Genomic DNA, 21,583 nt, shown 5'->3' on the forward strand with positions numbered 1-21,583 from the left:
CAACTCAACCAAAATGCAAATAAAAACTAAACGTCGAACTGATGTCTGTCCCCGGTGGGACATGTATCCTTTTGGTATACAGAATGCAGCACGCTAATAATGACCACTAGATGACACTGTAACACTGTGTTAACGGAGCATGTCATTATAATTGTTTCTAGATGGCGCTGCAGTACAGTGACTTGAAATTGATCCGTTCATGTAAAATAAAAATGGTTAAAAAATGGTGACTGCAGGACAGGGTACCAAAGGTAACATGGTATATACACCATTGTGTATATCATTAATCTAGTAGAAGTATTAGCAAGGATGGTGGATAAATGAAGATGTCTTACTACCATTGAAAACAATTGTCACAATTCCGGTCTGCTTAAGGGGGTGGCTCTCCTATAGGCACCAACGTGATAGCAGCAGGGTCTGGTCTGCTTAGTTCATTGACTGTATATGAACCAGGCTGTATATGTCCATTTGGGACATCTCTTCTTTGTATTTTGACTAACCCACATGGTCTCATAGACCAGACGTAACATAGTAAATGGAAATCCGAAACGCTCCATTTAGCATGATGTTAACAGTATGTTAAGTTTGGTTTGGTTACATAAGACAGAAGGTTAAGGCAATAAGAAAGTAGAGTGGTTGGTTGGGGAGGATAGGTAGGCGAGTAACCCGAACCTCTAGCAACTCAAAGGTTGCATTTTTTAATCTCATCATAGACAACTTTAGCATTATATCTAATTAGCCACTTTGCAACTACATACTCATTTTTAGCTACTTTGCAACTACTTAGCATGTTAGCCAACCCTCCCCCTAACCTTTTAACCTAACTCATAATCTCAACCTTGATCCTAACCCTAGCTAATTTTAGCCACCTAGCTAAAGCCAGCCACAACAAATTGGAATTCGTAACATATTGTAAGAATTGCAATCTGTAACATATCATTCGAATTATGTCTAACATATCATAGAAAAGGATGATGGACATCCACAAATGAATACATGCCATATGAAACGTAAGATTTGTACTACCCTGGATTTACATTTACTATGTTAAGTCTAGCCCTGGATTCAGGTTGTACTGTCTGGCAAGTACTGGTCAAATCAACAATGAAAGATGTTTAGAATCAACACTATCTCAGTGTATCTTCCCCTCTGAACTGGTACCTCAGAGGGGAACCAGATTTTTCGGTTGATTCACAACAGTTAACAAAATAGGGCAAAGAACTTACTTATCTTTTGTGAAAGTATAGAAACACAGCAGTTTGATAGGTATAGTTTTAAAAAACATCTCGGAAAAGTCTTCAGACTTCTACTTTGACTAAATCTAGACATCCACGATGAAAAAACCACTTTCTTTCTACTATGCATGTAGAAACGCTTGAATCCCAATGGTTGAATGAGATGAGAATCGTTAAGGGTTGTTTACCAGTGCATTTACAGGCTGCTCCCTTGGTTTCAATTCATTCTGTGGAGCCGAAAAACAGGGAAGGCAACACAATGGTATGGCATACCAGCTATTCACACCTCCCAGCCTGTTTGTCAACCATCCAGTTGAAAGTACTATCTTTCTGCCTGTGGTTTCAGCTAGCAGATGGGGGATAAAATAGTGAGAACAACCCTGATAATCACCAATTAGGTTCCACCCAAGAAATAATTTATTGACCAGACCAGTGCACTGATTCAATCACACAAGTGATCTGACATCATTCAGTTGTGGCTGCTTTGTGTGATGTATTGTTGTCTCTACCTTCGTGCCCTTTGTGCCGTTGTCTGTGCCCAGTAATGTTTGTACCATGTTTTGTGCTGCTACCATGTTGTGTTGCTACCATGTTGTTGTCATGTTGTGTTGCTACCATGCTGAGTTGTCATGTGTTGCTGCCTGGCTATGCTGTTGTCTTAGGTCTCTCTTTATGTAGTGTTGTGCTGTCTCTCTTGTTGTGATGTGTGTTTTGTCCTATATTTAAATTGCATAAATGTATTTATTTTAATCTCAGGCCCCGGTCCCGCAGGGTCCCGCCTTTTGCCTTTTGGTTGGTCATCATTATAAGTAAGAATTTGTTCTTAACTGACTTGTCTAGTTAAATAAAGGTCAAATAACAAATACATCAAATCAAATCCGAGCAAACTTGAACTGTCCCTGAAGGAAAACTTGAGCTCCCCTCGAAAAAAAGATGTACAAGTGAAACCAGTAAAATAGCGTATTGGTGCTTTTCTACATTACCAGGTAACTTACACTTATTTTGTATACCTGTGTGTCTGAGACATACAGTATGCTGCAAAACATAGGGATAGTTAGCTAGTTAGCTACACCGCTACATGGCAACAAAAAAAAAGTAATTAACTACTGAAAACACTACAAAGATTTGATTTTAGTTCAACCACCACCAAGCTACTGCAAATTGTACTAAAATTACTAGTTGAACTAGATGTAGTTCACTACTCCAACACTGTAAACAGTTTGAAAAAGCTTTTTGAAAAAGCTTTAGTGAACTATGTCTGTTCCAGATTTGATTTGATTTGACAAATAAAATTTGATTTGATTTGAACACCCCAAAGCCTGAGTGTTCTCGTCCTTGGAGTAACCTTCTGAGGGAAGCACCCACTTCTATTCCGATGCTAATCATCATTCTTAGATGCTGCCTTCCTTTTGAGAGCATGAATGCATAATTACACAGCTGTTTTAGAAGCCTGGACACATTGGTACAAACCGTGCAGCACTACATATATTTAATGTAATTTGAGTATCAATCAGTTCTAAATTAGAATTAGAGTTTGAGCCAATATTTCAGACACATGGCTGGTTTTGAGGATCCAGGTTAAGTCTATTTCCGTACTTAAAATCACTTTCAATAGATATTCTCCATTGGGCATGCTTTTTAAGAGTAGGTTTAATCTGCAAGGCTTTTCAATTTGACAGGCACACTATTTGTGCTGGCATTAGGACAGAACCCTGTTTTAAATACAGGGTTGTCAAAACAACACATAGAGCAGGGTCGATCAAACTGGGGCCTGCAGGTGTTTGGTTTGGCCCACCAAGTAAAAAAAATATTTAGGAATTCAGTCTCAGTTTACTGTTAAAAGTTAGAAATTAGAATACACAAGTTGCAATTTCGAAATGTTCCACTTATTATGTCAGTCATTGGCAGTCACTCAATTAGCCCATGTCAGCTAACATTTTTTAGATTGCTAGGTAAGGTAGTCTCGCCAGTTATCTAAATAGTTTTGCCTGTGAGGTCGCTTAGGGTCTCTGTGATGAGGCAGCCTTAGACTGGCTTAATCACCATTTTAAAGGGTCTTTAAAATTTATTTCAATATTACCTAAAAATGTGTGTGGATGTGTGGTTTGGACAAAGTGCACTATCTACACGTTTAGGTGTTCCTGATGTTAATTGTTTGCTACCGAGTTGGTTGCGCAGGTGGAAGCTAGGTGTGGTGAGTTACATAATTAGCGTGTAGTTCACCCATGAGTTATGTTCTATTTGATGTACTGTAGCTCTGTCTTTTTAAACTGAAGTATGACTAAATATGGCAATTTAAACTAATGAATGCAATTAACTTAAATCATGTTTTCCACAGTGTTACCTGGTCTAATTAATACATTGAAGTTATTGTAATCAAATGCTCATTCTGATTGGTTAATACGTGTGGGCAGGGTTGAGGAGCAAAGGGATGAACCCTGTCCTTTTCTCTCAGCTCAAGGTTGAATATAATTTTACAATGTGCTCCACAGCAATGTGTTTGTTGCATCCTGTATGTACAGCAGAGGAGGCTGGTGGGAGGAGCTATAGGAGGATGGGCTAATTGTAATGGCTGGAATGGAATTAATGGAACGGTATAAAACATATGGAAACCACACAGTTGACTCCGCTCCATTAATTCCAATCCAGCCATTACAATGAGCCTGTCCTCTCATAGCTCCTCCCACCGGCCTCTGAAGTACAGGCAGTTGATATCAGCTGTCCTGGTATACTCTCTTTAGTCCCAGTAAGGAGATAGTTAGGCTCTGTTTAGAGCTGCAAAAGGGGTTATGCTGTTTAACATTTAGGCCTAGTCTTAGCTACAGTAGGGACCCTATTGAGAGGCTGGTCTTTAGACTCACCCTCATCCGTAATTGTTGTGAGTTTTCGCATCCTGAATGTTGGTGCTATGGACAACTGTTTTCGAGACAAGCCAAGTTTCCTGAAATCCTGCATCTGCAAGACATTGTTTTTGTACAATCATGGGTCCTCCTTATTCCCACCTATTACCTCCCTTGGCCACTCTGGGTCTGCTATTCTAGAGGCGCTTCTGCCTGATGAGCTTCCCTGATGAACATAGAGCACTTCAAATTACAGTAGGTGTGGAGTAGTAAAAACATTGGTACATTGACAGTAGGCCAAATATTTCCATTCCAGCTATTTTATTATACACAGCCACAAACAGTCAGTTAATGCAAGGGAGCTGAGGGACCAAATAAATAGAGTTAGAAGGCCTATCCCAAGTTTTATTAGGTATTCAATCAAGTCATAACATTTTATGCCATAATGCTAATTGTTCATGGTATACATAGAATGTCTTGCTCAACAAATGCAAATTAGAAAATCATTTTCCATAGCCATGAACTGGCGAGCCATATTGTACCTTCCCTTGTATTTCCACACCACTCTGATTGCGTTGTCAGTTGTCAAGGGGGATGTTGCCAAGGATGGCTCTCCAGTCGTGGTGGAGAGAGCTTTCCTAGCAACCACTTCCCCTGCTGGCCAAATCATCATGTAACAGGGCTCATCCACCGAATGCTTTGGTGACTCAGAGACGTCTTCCTCTTGAGTGAGCGCTGTGAACTGAGGGTGGGGTGTGAGCATACAACTTCAGCAGCAAGGCCTATCCATTTGTCAGGTCCTTAGAAAGCACAAAGGACAGCTTGTTCTCTGTTGGAAGCCTGATTAGATCATTAACTACACAGCGATGGCCACCTCAAGTTGGCCATAATATCCCCCAAATATGTCAGTGTGTGGTGCATAGGCCTACTGACCTGATATGCTATAGACATGAGGTTGCGGCAAGATAATAATGAACATTTCTTTGTAGTTTGTAGATTAAATAAATTCCCAGTATACTATATGATCATTGCACAACTATCCGCAATCATTTTCCCAAATTACCTGATGTTTAGCCTACTGTTACTTTAATTCTACTTTTCCTTCTTTCAAACATTTTATTTTACATTTTCAATACATTACAAATACTATTCTTCTGATAATAATCTTCATAATAGCTGAAGGTAGAAGTTGCATGAGTGACCACAGATCTAGAATCAGATACCATCTCCAGGTCCTAACGAAACTTCTCTGCCTTCTCCAAATGGAAAACTGACCTTAGAACAGTGTCTACTCTGTATAGAGGCAATATCCCACTTTCCACTGTCTCGCCCATATTCTACGCATGCGCAGCAGCTTGCTTTTGCTGTCGCAGTGGAATCCACTATGCTGGCAACCAAAATATAAACTTTGTCAAGAGAAGACCTGCAGTTATAACAAATATAAGGATCGTGTCGATGCTGGGATTTTATATTGTCCGCTTGCATTGATTGCTGCAGTTTTGTCAAGGAAATCAATCAATCCAATACGCACCACGTGGTTTGGGTTTGTCCAATTGGAGCAACGCTTTGATACCCGAAAGCGTGCCCTTTGTTCAGGATTTCGCCAAGTTATCAACAATATGGTCGAATTAACTTTTATACAGCAACATGTGGACAAAGAATATGATTTGTAACGGCAAGATGACCATTTCTGGATATATCAATATATTTTTTTCCCCTGTGGCAGTGAGTGTGTAGCCTACAACTTTTTGGCAAGCATTTTGCCATGAGCTTATTCATCACATGACTTCCCTTCCCCCACCCAAAGAATGATGAAGAAGTCCGACATGTTTGAGGGAAATGTGTTGAAAAAAAAGTATCGTGATGGAGGACAAGGAGAAATTTGAAGTAAAGTTTTGACTTTGCATAATGGATTTACAAATTGAGATTTTTAATAGTGTAATTTTATGTAACACTGGGAGTCAATTAGCAAACTCTTTTTTTTGTAGGTATTTACTCAAGATTAAGACACATTAATGTATGTTTTAATTCAAGTTTCGTTGTATTTAGAAGCTTTCAAATGTATACTCTTTGTCCGTATATATTGAAAATCGCGAGGATTTAGTGGAGTGACATTGAAGAGAACGTGTAACCTTGGTGTGGGGGATGGGTATTATCGTTTGGGAACCATTTTGTAGAGATTTAAAACTACCTTTACGAGTTTCTTTTTGTCGAAGGTTGGCATTGTGCTGATAATTCAGTATAATCTAGTTTGTTGCACGTGGACTTCGTCGAATGAGGAGTATCTTGGTATGATAGGAAATGTTTGGGGATTTAGTTGTCTATTAAATGTAGCTATAACTAACGTTTAGTTAGGGTTTTCTCTGGACAGCTAATGTTGAAGATTTGTAAGGTTTATAGTTATGATTTAGTTGAACTGTTCAAATCGTGAATGCGGCCTACTTGGGTGTTATTGAAGTTGAGCAACTTTTCTCTAAAAATCTTAACAGATGCGACCTTTTGCTAGAAGGTCCTCTTATAGTAATTGTTAAGTGGCTGTGTGTATATCCGAAATTCTTATCGGATAACTATTTCAGCAAGAGTTGAGAATTGCTGTGTCATTCAATGGAGGGTAATTTCCTTTGCCACTTTAGCTTAATTTGCTTTATCCTCCCTAAGACATTTAAAATCTCGGCTTCAGTGTGAGTTAAGCTATTGTGTCCATCAAATGTTGTGCTATTAATAGTATGTCAGGCCTTGGTTGAGTTCTGACATTAGTAGGCCTCGGATAATGGTAGCCTTTCTTGTAGTTGTCAGAAATAACTATTCTGGTAAAATATGTAGTTAGGTCAGACAGCACGTGGTTTGAAACTAGGCGTTATGATCATCGCCCTTTTGATCCAACGCAGGCTGTGGTATTACTTGTACACTTTGTGACACCATCTCATGTATGCACAGTCAAGCTCGTGTGCACTTTAAGATGGCGCTCCGTCAACACAACCAAAATGCGGCCACTCGGAAAGAAATGTGTTTTTAAGCGCTCGGCCTACGTTTAGCATCTGATAGATACGTGTCAGTGAACTCGCTAACCAATGACTTGCTTTCTGTTTTCTCTGGAAGTTCGCGCTGGAGTTTCAGCGGCCAATCATTATCGTTGCTTTGCCCACGCTGACGTAATGTAATTTGATAAGCGAAAGGGCGGGTTGTTGGATGTCGCATTTTCGTAATAGACTACGTAAAATAACCAATCAAAGTACACATTTTGAGTGCTGGGAGGTCTAGCCAGTAATATTGCGAATGTAGTTTGATTGATAATAACAATATGCGAATAGGTTGGATGGGAAGCATATAGGAAAACAAATGGTGTTTGGAGGTGTGGTTACTCTGGATGACATGTTCAACTGCGAATAGAAAATCATAGGGCGTAGTCCTACATTCCGTGTCCAATAGAATGCGTGGTTGGTCTATAAATTGTCGGGCATAGACGCGAGATGCCATTTCGCTGAAGCAGTGATCAGTTGGATTCGGTGGGGCCTGGAGGAAAGGACGGGCAAAACAGGAACTTGAATATTGGTATTTAAACAGAATCCGGATCCATCGCGATGGAGACGGCCATAAACCCGCCCCATGACAGGTACCGATCGGACTAATTGAATTTAGGTTTGCGATCTGAAAGCATATTGTTGCATTAGGAATATTATTCACTTATAAACAGATGCTTTCTGATTACCGACATGTTCACCGAACGTGTTAAACCAATACTTCTCAGTCGGTATAGAGCGTTTGTATAATTTTGCAACAAAAAACAATATTGGACAATTATCAGGATGTGACCACTCGTCAATCTGCAAAATAGGACAATAAATATTTGGGACGCCTGTCGTTTAAATCGTACTGCACCGACGCCATCTTCCCAGCGTCTCGGGTAGCTAGTCCTTGCGGTAGTAGGATTGCCTAGCCCATCTGGCATGATAACAAGCGAACTAACGTTAGTTGGTGATATCGCTAAACTGGATTTACACGAGCATAACTGTCTTTCTTTTGATTTTCTCTTCGTGGTTAATGGCTGGGTGAATGTTAAGCGAAGTTCTTTCACATTGTGATTGTTTGGTGGGTATATTGCTCGGTAACTGGCTACCATGGGATACGTTTGCTGGGTCAGTTAAGTTAGTTAGCTAATTTATGGCTAGGCTTCTAACTAGCAGACGGTCAATGCTCGTCGGAAGGTCTACTTTGTTAGTTAGCTATTTCCGTTAACTCGAAGTTGGCAAACTAATGGATATAAGTATATAGTATAGCCCAACTACTGGATTGAAGTATTTGGCGAGTCTCGTTCTCCTGTATTTGGATTGGGAGGGATATATTTGGCAAACAGGGTGGTAAACGTTACATGTCATGGCTGCATTACGGTTATGGATAGTGCTGATCATTTAGCCGTCATATAATTTCAGCCTAACGCCGGGTCATTGCAATGTTTGTTTATTTTATCAGCATGTGCAAGTCAAGTATCTAACTGTTGGATGGGAATAGTTACCCATCATGTCCTTGCAGTGGCCTCACAATCTACTCACTACCTTTCCACTCACCAAACCTGGAAAATATTAAGACATCTACTTTTTTTGTAACCCTTAGGGTAAAATGTAAATTGGATAATGTTCTGTGATTAGTACGGTCTTCCCTTTCCCAAACATTTATTTTTAAAGGAAATGTAGCTCGTGTTGATGTTTGTGTTGCTGACAAGTGTCAGTGATGTAAGTGTTTTATGTATTTTAACGTTTTTTACTTTTATAATAAAGTACACTAAATGTAAAATGTGTTTTCCAACTTGTATCATTTGAATACCAGCTGATATTAAGCTACAAGTAGAAGGAATATCTGTGACTTGGATTGTCATGGCCAGCATAGGCTACAAAACCCATGTTTCAGAGTTTCTTGAAGAAAAGCAGTCTTCATTTTGTAGAGTTGGTAACGGAGCGAGTCACTACAGCGTGGCTTCCACGTAGGTTACGTAATGGGCACGGTTTGCATCAGTTATTTGTTTGTGTCAAGGTAAGTTACAGGTGAATATAAAATTCTGGTCGGGTAGTCTCCTATGATGTTCACTTATGAGGAAGATGCAACTCTACTGATCTAGTCTGATTGAAGGGGACATGTAGACACAGCCTACAGTATAGAATGGTTGGTAATGGCCTCTTTGATCTTGAGAATTTGAGTAGTGGGGATTGATCTTAAACATTTAACCCCTGCTTTCCTGTCTTCGGAGGACCAGGCCCTGTTCCCTATCTTATGCAAGCACAAGACATGTCACCCAGTTGCATCACCGGCAACTTTTCCATATTATTTTAGATTGTCCCTATAGAGAAAGTTAATTCCTGGTAGCAATTACGAAGAGACCTAGATTATTTGTCCATAAGTGGCAACTAACAGTGCACCTTTCCAATACACACAGTTAATGTTCACAAGGAATGGAACATGAATACAAGCTTTTTGCACAGTTTTACTAGTCTATATAAACTCATTCAGTTACAGTGTATGTAACTAAATCAGCTCAATTTTGTCAATGGTGCATTTGAACAGGGTTAGGTAGGGTCACCTGTGCTCTGAATGACTTGATCACCGCACTCTTGAGCCCTTCCATTTATGATTCCTGTTAAAACACGTGTTGTATCTGTATCACAATGCTGGATGCACAAACCACAATTGACTCTGGACTTGGACTTCTACTTTGTTGGGGGGGGGGGGGGTGTAGGTTCTAGTTACCATGTTTTATAACCTTCCAGCCAATGGAATGGAGTCTTAGCTTTGTTGCCAGGGAGTTGAGAAATGGGCAGTTACAAGCATGGAGGTGTTGTCTTCCCCCATTTCTATATCATTGCTCCCCTCTAAGCCTCTGGGTGTTTAATGGCAGGACAATGTGATCATATCACCAGTATAATGGTCACTGCATTCCATTAAATCCACCGTTTCATTTAACAGGCTGCTTGTATGTAACGTGTCACTTTATGTTTGGTATGAGTATAACTGTTGCTGTGTATGTCCAGCCGGGCTCTTATCACAGTTTCAACAGATATTGAGACTACTTCCAACCCACAGATATTATCAGCCAGGGGCATTAAACCACAGCCAACAGAAAGGTTTCAACAGTCAAAGGGTTCGTGGTGTAACAATGCAAACTGCTCAAAGCTAAATATACCCGTGCATCCTTGTCATGGTGTATTGCGTAAGCTTTTTGGCTACTTGGTGAACCTCACAAATGCCTGCCTGAGGCCAGCTGTCCAAGAACTCCTGAAACCACACCCATATATATAATATTTTCTACAGTCTGTCACAGTACTGGTAGTCTGGCTAATCCTCTAATTTCTGTCAATGCCAATGAGGCAGTTGTGACTCAAAGCTCAATTGAAACGGAATCATGGTGAGAGGGGGCATTAGTCACTATTGACTGGATATTTTATGCTAACCTGTTGTCATTTAAGACTTTGAGTGGGCTACCTAAGTAGAAGGCTTGTTCAATGAGGGCTGCTGCGTCATCCAATACCGTCTCCTTTCTCCACCTGCACCGTTGCTCTATGCTTATTCCCTCCTCCGTTTCCGTCAACAGCTCCCTGGGCGGGGTCGACGTAGGCCTGCATGGCGTCATGGCGATGGAGCAGGGCCCGCCGGGCCCCGGAAAGCGCATCCGGAAACCGTCACTGCTGTTCGAGGGATTCGAGGGCCCGCCGTTGCTCCCCCACGGGCAAGCTCCCCCCTCTGGGTCACCACGGCCCCTAGTGTACGACACGAACCGGCAGGGCCGCGCCACCAACCAGCTGCAGTTCCTCCAGAGAGCCATGATGAAGTACCTGTGGAGGCACCACTTCGCATGGCCCTTCCATGAGCCTGTGGACGCCTCCAAGCTCAGCCTGCCTGTGAGTGTCCCTGCAAGCCACTGTTCCAGAGAGCCCAGTCACATTGTACCTTTGCCAAACTCAGACGGACATCGGATATTTCTCGATAGATATTCAAATCATTTAATCCTATATGCATATTAGGATGTCTCAGTTTTCAGACCTAAATAGAACTAAGGTATTGAGAATATTCTTATGTTAGGTTGGGAACTTTTCAAAAGTTTTCTAAACGCCTTTCTTCCAAGCTTACAGACAATACAGCGCTGAATAGGCGTGGAGAGCTCCGTATATGTATTATTAGCAGGGCAGCGTTAAGTAAACGTGCTCCTCTCTGCCTCAGGACTATCACAAGATCATCAAACAGCCCATGGACATGGGGACCATCAAGCGGCGCCTGGAGAGCAACTACTACCGCAGCGCCAGCGAGTGCATGCAGGACTTCAACACCATGTTCACCAACTGCTACATCTACAATAAGGTGTGTGTGAGACAAATGCTGTAACCACAGTTAACATTTTCACTGTCATAAATGAGCCATTGACCAACAGCGGCTACTGGCTGGACACTAGGGGGAGTCAAAACGCCATTTGAGTTTAAAAAGCTCAACATCGTATTATCTATTTATATTTGACGTCTCTGGAAACTGTCAGAGCTACGGTTAATAAACCCAGTCTTATAAACTTGTCTAAAGATATCACCTATCTGACAGAGATGACGCTGATCTCACATCCTATTTTGAGAAGTGATGTGCCCTACATGTCATCTCCAGCCGGGTAACACTTTTCCATGGTGACTGTCTCCCAGCCAACAGATGATATTGTTCTGATGGCCCAGTCCCTGGAGAAAGCTTTCCTTCAGAAGGTTGCCCAGATGCCCCAGGAGGAGATAGAACTGCCCCCTCCTCCACCACGGGGAAAACCGGGCAAGCCAGGCAGAGGACGCAGGGCCACAGGTGAGCACCAGTGGGGGGGTTGTGTGACTGTTTGTGTGTGGTTAATGAATGTGTTTGAGAGTGATTATTTTTGTGTGTGGTTATTTTGGGGAAATGTGTTTGATATTGACTCCTTCTGTCAGATAATGTGAATATGAATAATATCTACGTGTATATCTATCTAGATATCAATCTATATATCATATAATATGCCATTTAGCAGATGTTTTTAAAAAAATTCTAAAGCGACCTAGTGATGCATACATTTTTCTTATGGGCGGCTCCATCGGGAGTCAAACCCTCAACCCTTGATGTTACAAGCGCCAGGTTTTACCAACTCGGCGACACAGGACCACATTAATATGTGTAAACTCCCACTCGTAACCACTTTTTCCCCCTCTTCATTTGCCTCAGTACCAGGAGGAGTGACGACTGCTCACCAGGTCCCGGCAGTGTCCCAGTCCGCGTACTCCCCCCCCACGCCGGACACCCCAGAGTCGCTGCTCTCCACCCCCCCACAGACGCTCCTGGCCAAGAGCCTACCTCTCACCCTCCACAGTACTCCTGCTATGCTAAGCTTACCCCCCACACAGCCCACAGCCAAGGTGCAGTGTTCACTTACCCCTAAACTACAAAGTTGTTATACAATTTACCTGATGGCCATGCAACCGTTTGTGCTACTTTAGAGTACCTACTGCAACAATGTTAGCCGGAAATTGGCGACATCATCTGACATCGTCTTTTCTTTTTGTCTGTGGTTTCTTTTTTTCTTGTTATTTTCTTGTTCTGTTATCCGGAATGGTAAGCTTTCAGCCAATGACAAGAGCCCCTGTCTCTCTGTCTCCCAACAGAAAAAGGGAGTGAAGCGGAAAGCAGACACCACCACCCCCACCACCATGGCCATGCCCATCACCGTGGGCGTTGGCGGGATTGGCATGGGCATGGCCGGCGGGCCCGACTCCCCGTTGACACTCACCTCGCTGGGGGTAGGCCATGGCCTGGGGCTCGGCATGGGCATAGGGATGGGTATTGGTATGGGCCGCGGCAGAGGCACGGCGGGCGCCAAAGCACCTGCAGGGAGGCGGGGAGTCAGCGGGCGCCCTATCAAGCCGCCGAAAAAGGACCTGCCGGATTCTGTGCAGCTCCAGCCGGTGCGGCGCGGCAAACTGGGCCAGCAGCTCCGGTACTGCAACGGGATTCTCAAAGAGCTGCTGTCCAAGAAACACGCGGCGTACGCCTGGCCTTTCTACAAACCAGTGGACGCCTCCATGCTGGGCCTACACGACTACCACGACATCATCAAGCAGCCCATGGACCTCAGCACCATCAAGGTACATGCCTCGCCACCACAGGAGGTCGCTGGCACCTTATTGGGGAGGGCGGGGCTGGTGGTAATGTCTGGAGCGGCATTAGGGGAACGGTATCAAATACATCAAACGTGGTTTCCAGGTGTTTGATTCCTGTTCCATTTGCTCTGTTCTGACCATGACTATGAGCCGTCCTCCCCTCAGCAGCCCCCTGTGCTCCGCCACACATCTGCATCAAGCACCATGAAGGTAGACTGTCAGTCATTCTGTGACGTTAACCTCCTCCCATCTCCCTCTGCAGAGGAAAATGGACAGTCGAGAGTACCGGGACGCCCAGCAGTTTGCCGGCGACGTGAGGATAATGTACTCTAACTGCTACAAGTACAACCCTCCAGACCATGACGTGGTAGCCATGGCACGCAAACTACAGGTACGGGTCAAAACACATTTTAAGCACGGAGATGTGTCTTTTCTTGGCTGATTTTTTTTTTTAATGCCTTTGAGCAGTAGGCTGGTACATCTGAGTGCACTGATCTGATGCCTTCCTCTCTTTCTCTCCAGGACGTCTTTGAGTTCTGCTTTGCCAAGATGCCCGACGAGCCTGCGGCCCCTCCCGCTTCCATGGGTGGGCGCTCCTCATCTTCTTCCTCTTCCTCCTCGTCCTCGTCTGAGAGCGACCCCAGCAGCGAGAGCGAGAGCGACAGCAGCCCCAGCTCGGACAGCGAGGAGGAGCGAGCACACCGCCTGGCCGAGCTGCAGGAACAGGTGTGTACACAGGTAGACTGACCCGGCCCTGCGCCCACCGCAACACCACACCACACACACACATCAACATTCAGACCACGTTACATCACAAAATTTTAGTCATTTAGCAGGCGCTCTTATCCAGAGTGACTTACTCTTAGTGCTGTCATCTTAAACCAGCTAGATGAGACAACCACATATCTGTTGTAGTAATACATTTTTCTTCAATAATGTAGTTGTCAGAAAAATCAAGAAAGTGCAGGTAATAAAAAAAAAAAAGATGCACAGAATATATATATATATATTTACATTTTTTTAAATACAAAAGTATTTATGTAAACCTGAGCTGGAAGTGTTTTCCACAACAGTCACTGACCGTGTCCTCTCCATGGTCCCATCAGCTGAAAGCAGTTCATGAGCAACTGGCAGCACTCTCCCAGGGCCCCATCGTCAAGCCTAAGAGGAAGAGAGAGAAGAAGGACAAGAAGAAGAAGAAGAAGCCCGAGAAGCATCGGGGAAGCCGGGTACCAGTCGAAGAGGATATACCCATCCGGCCGGCTAAAATGCCCAAGGTCACCAAGATGCCGAAGATGTCGAAGACACCCAAGAGCAGCAAAGGGGGCTCCACACAGGGCAAGAGGAGCACTGGCAAGAAGAGCAACAAGAGCAAGTGAGTTCCCTCAACTGGCAAGCGGTCTATTGATTTTAACATCTCTGTCATGATATGATTTATTTACTCCGTACTATAACCATTCCCAAAATCTATTCCTGACAAAAGCAAAAATGTTCACCTTCAGGATTGAATCATTAAATCACTCTCTCACGCTCAGGTCCTCCAAGAAGTCTCAGGCAGTGACGCTCAGCATGCACCAGATGAGCGCTGCCGCCATGCTCCCCCACTACGACTCCGAGGAGGAGGACGAGGTGTCGCCCATGAGCTACGACGAGAAGCGCCAGCTCAGCCTGGACATCAACAAGCTGCCCGGGGAGAAGCTGGGCCGCGTGGTTCACATCATCCAGGCACGCGAGCCTTCGCTGCGCGATACCAACCCAGAGGAGATCGAGATCGACTTTGAGACGCTCAAGCCGTCCACGCTGCGCGAGCTGGAACGTTACGTCATGACCTGCCTCCGCAAGAAGCCTCGCAAGCCCTATGGTGAGGGAGCTTTCGTGTGTAGCCCCCCCCCCCCCCCCTCCAATGTTCTCTGGTCCCTGTTAAGTGTCCCTGATGGGCGCTAACCATAGGGCTTTTCTGTCACAATTTCACGCAAATGTCATACAAATTTCAAGGGTTTCACTAGGTAGCATTATAGTCACTTAGTCTCTGTTTATTTGGATCGGTTGGTGGATGCAGACATTGCATCATCTAACCCCCTGGTCTCCTCTCTGTTTGTAGGGAAGAAAGGTGGAGCAGGGAAGTCCCGGGAGGAGTTGGCTCTGGAGAAGCAGTTGGAACTAGAGCAGAGGTTGCTGGATGTCAGCGGGCAGCTCAACTCTGGCAAGAAGCCTCAGAAAACCAAAGGTGAGTCGGAATAAATCTGCATCAGTGCCCAAAGAATAGACACAGCAGACATGACAACTACCCTGAACAAAAGTGTTGGTCCCATGTTTCTTCAGCTGAAATAAAAGATCCCAGAACTGTTCCATGAGCAGAAAAAGCTTATTTATCTCACATTTTGTTTACATTCCCGTTAGTGAGGATTTCTCCTTTGCCAAGATAATCCACCCACCTGACAGGTGTGGTGTAACAAGAAGCTGTTTTAACAGCATGATCATTACACAGGTGCACCTTGTGCTGGGGGCAATAAAATGCCACTCTAAAATGTGCAGTTTGTCACACAACACAATGCCACAGATGTCTCAAGTTTAGATTAGGGTATGGACAGGCATAAGCTGACAACGAACACAATTGCATTTTATCGGAGAGAATTAAAATGCGCAGAGATACCGAGACGAGATCCTAAGGCCCATTGTCATGCCATTCATCACCCCATGTTTCAGCATGATAATGCACGGCTCCTTGTTGTAAGAATCTGTACACAATTCCCGGAAGCTGAAAATGTCCTAGTTCTTCCATGGCCTACATAGTCACCAGACATGTTTGGGATGCTCTGGATCAACGTGTATGACAGCATGATCCATTTCCCACCAATATCCAGCAACAACACATAGTAATTGAAGAGAAGTGGGACAACAGGCCACAGGCAACAGCCTGATCAACTCTATGTGAAGGAGATGTCTCACTGCATGAGGCAAATGGTGGTCACACCAGATATTGTCCCGTTTTCAGATTTGTTTTTGAAGGTATCTGACCAACAGATGCATATCTATCTATATAAGTCATGAAATCCATAGATTAGGGCCTAATGAATTCATTTAAATTGCCGATTTCCTTATGTGAACTTTATCTCTAAAATCTTTGAAATTGTTGCATTTCATATTTTTGTTCAGTATACTTTCTGAGCATTCACAGAGATGTGGAACTACAGGCCAAAATGTATTTAAAATACATTTTCTCTAATGTATGGCCCTATCCACCTTCATAGTACTTCATGAAAGAGATCAGCTCAGGTCTTTGCAAAATGTGTGGGTTGTCTTCTCAACATTATATTCCAAGTATTTGACCTTGTGTCTATCGGTCTCTCTCTCTCTCAGCAGAGAAGCCCAGTGCAGTGGAGCCCCACGCCGTAGCGTCTCGCCTCAGCGCCAGCAGCTCCAGCTCAGACTCTTCCTCATCTTCTTCCTCGTCCTCCTCTGACACCAGTGACTCGGACTGAAAGCTCCAGAGGGATGGGCATTGAGCCCACAAACCCCAGACAGGACAGAGCAGGACTGCCAACAGAGCTGCAGGCGGGTCAGACTATAGTCAGAACTGACCCGGAATTAAAAAAGATCCAGAAAAGAAAAGAATCCAGTCCCAACAGAAAGAGTGGATGGAGAGAGACTGGGTTTTTTCATTGCTCTAGAAACCTAGAGGGTTGACATAGATGATGCATTGTCTCATAGGTTAAAGAGCCGATGGCAGGGGATGTGTTGAGAGAATCCAGTCCCAACAGAAAGAGTGGATGGAGAGAGACTGGGTTTTTTCATTGCTCTAGAAACCTAGAGGGTTGACATAGATGATGCATTGTCTCATAGGTTAAAGAGCCGATGGCAGGATCCCTACTGGCTCTAGAAAGAAGGCAGGATCACTACTGGCTCTAGAAAGATGGCAGGATCTCAAGATGGCAGGATCTCTACTGGCTCTAGAAAGATGGCAGGATCTCTACTGGTTCTAGAAAGATGGCAGGATCTCAAGATGGCAGGATCTCTACTGGCTCTAGAAAGATGGCAGGATCTCTACTGGCTCTAGAGAAAGATGGCAGGATCTCTACTGGCTCTAGAAAGATGGCAGGATCTCTACTGGCTCTTGAAAGATGGCACGATCTCAAGATGGCAGGATCCCTACTGACTCTAGAAAGATGGCAGGATCTACTGGCTCTAGAAAGATGGAAGGATCTCTACTGGTTCTAGAAAGATGGCAGGATCTCAAGATGGCAGGATCTCTACTGGCTCTAGAAAGATGGCAGGATCTCTACAAGCTCTAGAAAGCGAGGAGGATAGATAGTACGAGATGATCCCAGAGTTCTGGACTATGTCTTTCTCTCCACGCTTTGTGTATATACTATGTACGAATATATAAATATCTATTTTTCTTTTGTAAAGAAGAATTTTAAGGAATCCCCAAATGTGGGGAGAAAGTAAAGGTGTGGACAGGCTGTTTTTCGTTTAGTTGTTTTGTGACAAGGAGTTAGAAGGTAAAGCGCGTGTGTGTGAGAGAGAGGGGCACGGCCTCGCACAGTAAACGCATCCCTGCTTAGTTTCTCATCTTGTTGATGCAGGCGTTTGAAGTCATTCTGTGTTGTAAAGCACCTTGGTTCAGTATACATGAAGAAACTGAAGAGCATCAACACTGCAACATACGCATGTACTTCAACAGCCTGAGAGGGGTGTCCATGGTACACATGGTTTAAGTGAGCTAACTTTTTCCTACGTTTCACTCTGTAATAAATGACCTGTTTCTATCTTGTGACCAATCTGCAAATAAATTGTGAGGACATCTCAGCATTGCCCACACGCAAACAGATTCTTCCCTTGTTTTGTTCTCTGTCAATTGGATTTGTCCAAGATGTGTCAAGTCTACAGACTCCTGAAAGGGTCACATCTCTCTTGCAAAGACATTATAACTTGCATGAGTAATGCACAACAATGACTATATTTTGAGACTTCATTTTATCTGTGGAAAAAAAATATTTTTCTAGATGGTATCTTAGTAGGGTTCAGTGGGGTGGTTAAAGGCTGTCCTTGTGTCCCCCGGGTCTGATTCCCATAGCGTTGCAGTACCAATGTTTTATGGCACAAAACCACACTTTTATTTTAACAACTTGGCCTTTTAACATTTAGGCAGCTGAATGTTTTTTTTTTGGTCTTCAATTTAGCTGAATCTGATTTGGGAAGAAGATTGTAGTGACCATTTCCTTGCTCAAAGTGCGTTTAGCAGAGGTGGTATACGTACTTCAAGATATTCTGAGGTCCTAAACTGATTTTGTGATTTAGTTAAGAAATCAAGCTTTTCTGTTGTTGAGAATTTAGAATTTGTACGTGTGATCAGTTATTTATTTGAGTGGGCACTCAGACCAAATCGTTGTTGCATTTACTTGAAGTCACTTGAGAAAGTTGGATATTGGTAATAATGACAAACTACTCAAACAAGAATGTGTACAGCTGTGAGGAGAAAAGGCACGGTTGAAAACAGTTCACAGTTTACAGTCACAAAACTTTGGAGCATGTTTCTACCACTGGGGTTTTTTGTTTTGCTTTTGTTCTTAGTCATGTCCTTTCAACCCCCTACAATTGTGAGGTGGTTGTTTCTCGCTCTGTTTATTTTGGAAGAAAAAACTACTTTGAACTGTCCGACTACAAATAAAGAGAGAGAGAGGTCTTTAACACTCACTCTGTGTCTGTTTTGAGCAATTACAGTGGACCCCTGTGATGATTCAAAAGGAGGATGATAGGCTGTCACTCTATAATTAGTGACAATTATTTTCAACAGTGAAGTTCTTGCCATGACGACATTGATCACTAGATGGCCTATTCTCATGTCTGAGAGCAGAAGACACAAGTGAAGGTACATTACATGGCCAAATGAGTGGATTCAGCTACTTCAGCCACACCTGTTGCTGACAGGTGTCTAAAACCATGCATTCTCCATAGACAAACATTGGCAGTAGAAATGGCCTGTACTGAAGTGCTCAGTGACTTTCAACGTGGCACCATCATAGGATGCCATCCTTTCCAACAAGTCGGTTTGTAAAATGTATGCCCTGCTAGAGCAGTCCTGGTCGACTGTTATTGTATAGTGGGAACGTCTAGGAGCAACAACGGCTTAGCCGCAAAGTGGTAGGCCACACAAGCTCCCAGAACGGGACCACCGACTCCTGAAGCACTTAGCGTGTAAAAATCGTCTGTTCTTGATTGCAACACTCACTACTGAGTTCCTAACTGTTCGTCGGGAGCTTCATGAAATGGGTTTCCATGGTCGTGCAGCCGCACACAAGCCTAAGATCACCATGTGCAATGCCAAGCATCGGCTCGAGTGGTGTAAAGCTCTCTGCCATTGGACTCTGGAGCAGTGGAAATGTTCTATGGAGTGATGAATCACGCTTAACCATCTGGCAGTCTGACGGACAAATCTGGGTTTGGTGGATGCCAGGAGAACTTTACCTGCCCCAATGCATAGTACCAACTGTAAAGTTTTGTGGAGGAGGAATAATGGTCTGGGGCTGTTTTCATGGTTCGGGCCAGGCCCCTTAGTTCCAGTGAAGGGAAATCTTAACCCTACAGCATACAATGACAGACGATTCTGTGCTCCCAACTTTGTGGCAACAGTTTGAGGAAGGCCTTGACCTGTTTCAGGATGACAATGGCCCCATGCACCAAAAGAGGTCCATACAGAAATGGTTTCAAGATCGGTGTGAAAGAACTTAACTGGCCAGCACAGAGCCCTGACCTCAACCCCACCTCAACCCATATTTTTGGGATGAATTGGAACGTCGACTGCGAGCCAGGCCTAATCGCCCAATATTAGTGCCCAACCTCACTAATGCTCTTGTGGCTGAATGGAAGCAAGTCCCTGCAGCAATGTTCCAACTTCTAGTGGAAAGCCTTCCCAGAAGAGTGGAGGCTGCCCATGATTTTGGAATATGTTTGATGAGCAGGTGTCCACATACTTTTGATAATTTAGTGTATTCTGGCAATTTCAATAAGGGAACATGTTGGAGACTCCGTTTTGAGTAAATGGGCTGAAGTAAATGTGGGCAGTAACTTTCATAAAGCAGCACAAAGTAGGATTTGCCAGCCGGCCAGGTCTGACGTGAGATCTGAGAAGCCTCTGGAACGTAGGGAGTAAAGGGAAGTGTAGAACTGTGGAGAAAACGGTGTTCATTAGAGGACTTTCAGATAAACCCTTTTTTCCCTCATTTGTTTGATTTCCAATGTACTTGGAACACACACAGCATCGTCTGACAACTCCAGCACTCACCTAGTCCACTTCTATGAGTGACAAGTGAATGGTAATTAAACATGTTATTTAATTGAACCACTCTGCATTTTATATCCCATATTTCCCCACATATTTGCCCAGGTTGAACAGATCAGACAGAGAGGTCTTCAATGTATTCACAATCCTCCAACTCCTGTACCACTACGTACCCGTCTGAAAGGCAGAAAGCAACACCGCGACCTCAGCAGGTTGCTCAAATGTCATGCCCAGTCTACTTAGGATATTAGAGCGTGTAGGTGGTCATGACAGAGCATTGTGCTGAGGTTGAGGTGTAGCTTACTCTGTCTTTTAAAGGGGTACAGGAGTTAGAGGATATTGGTTAAGAGACATTTTTTCATATTATTTGAGCATATTACCGTAAATATATGGTGTTATTTGCATTATCACTGCATTATCCCTGTGAACCGCAATTAAAGTATAAAGAGCGATAGTAATGGTGTATTTTTGTAGGCTCTGACTCCGCCATGGCTGGTTGGCCAAAGTCTAAGGGGATATGAATGGGGGTTTTGGAAGATGTTGGGATAAACTCCCGATAAATAAGGTCTGTGGTAAAGACAGGCTTAGGAGACTCCATATGTTTTATTCAATGAGATCATCTTCATCAGCTAACATCACTTTTGGTGTTTTTGAAGCATTATGTCATCGAAACAAGCACATAAAGCACATGAAAGGTAACGTTAACAGTGACTGATATTATCTCATAGAACTTATATGTATAAAAACTCCTAAGCCTTTGTTCTCCTAAACCCATTCTTTCCCCATTCATTTCCCGATAAGAATGGCTGAACGAATCAGAGGAAACTAATTTCCCTTGTTTAGCACTAGAATATGAGGACTCATACTACAAGCTGACGAGTCACAGAGATGAGAGGAAATATGGCGGAAGCTGATGTGGATTGTGAATCTAATGGCGGTAGAATCAAGGAGAATTGGAATATTGTAAAACAATATATATGGAAAACGGAGCAAAGTAGTGTACAGTACTGAGAATGTCCCAACGTGTCTTGTAGGATCGGATTACCAATCTTGAAGAATCCCTTACAAAATAAGATGGCAGTT

The 21,583-nt window shown here is 43.5% G+C and overlaps 1 protein-coding gene across 9 annotated transcripts; it reads left to right on the top strand.

Annotated features, from left to right (window-relative positions):
• The first annotated feature begins 5,644 nt into the window (after window positions 1-5,644).
• LOC139373451 (bromodomain-containing protein 2-like) lies at window positions 5,645-18,049 on the top strand. 9 transcript variants are annotated; one of them, XR_011627575.1, is made up of 13 exons: window positions 5,645-5,962; window positions 10,656-10,962; window positions 11,282-11,419; window positions 11,746-11,893; window positions 12,287-12,477; window positions 12,724-13,203; window positions 13,481-13,609; window positions 13,741-13,944; window positions 14,325-14,593; window positions 14,754-15,079; window positions 15,320-15,445; window positions 16,579-16,788; window positions 17,062-18,049. XR_011627575.1 is itself a non-coding variant. In XM_071113951.1 (12 exons), exons 2-12 carry the CDS (start codon window positions 10,693-10,695, stop codon window positions 16,698-16,700), a joined length of 2,448 nt encoding a protein of 815 aa, XP_070970052.1. In that variant the 5' UTR covers window positions 5,659-5,962; window positions 10,656-10,692; the 3' UTR covers window positions 16,701-16,907. The 9 variants fall into 9 exon arrangements, 6 of the variants coding, with proteins under 6 accessions (XP_070970052.1, XP_070970048.1, XP_070970051.1 ...); XR_011627576.1 differs by having other exon boundaries at window positions 5,659-5,962; window positions 16,582-16,788; XR_011627574.1 differs by lacking the exon at window positions 5,645-5,962 and adding an exon at window positions 7,424-7,688 and having other exon boundaries at window positions 16,582-16,788.
• The last annotated feature ends 3,534 nt before the right edge of the window (window positions 18,050-21,583 follow it).

The sequence above is a fragment of the Oncorhynchus clarkii genome, chromosome 18, assembly GCF_045791955.1.
Source record: "Oncorhynchus clarkii lewisi isolate Uvic-CL-2024 chromosome 18, UVic_Ocla_1.0, whole genome shotgun sequence".
NCBI lineage: Eukaryota > Metazoa > Chordata > Actinopteri > Salmoniformes > Salmonidae > Oncorhynchus > Oncorhynchus clarkii.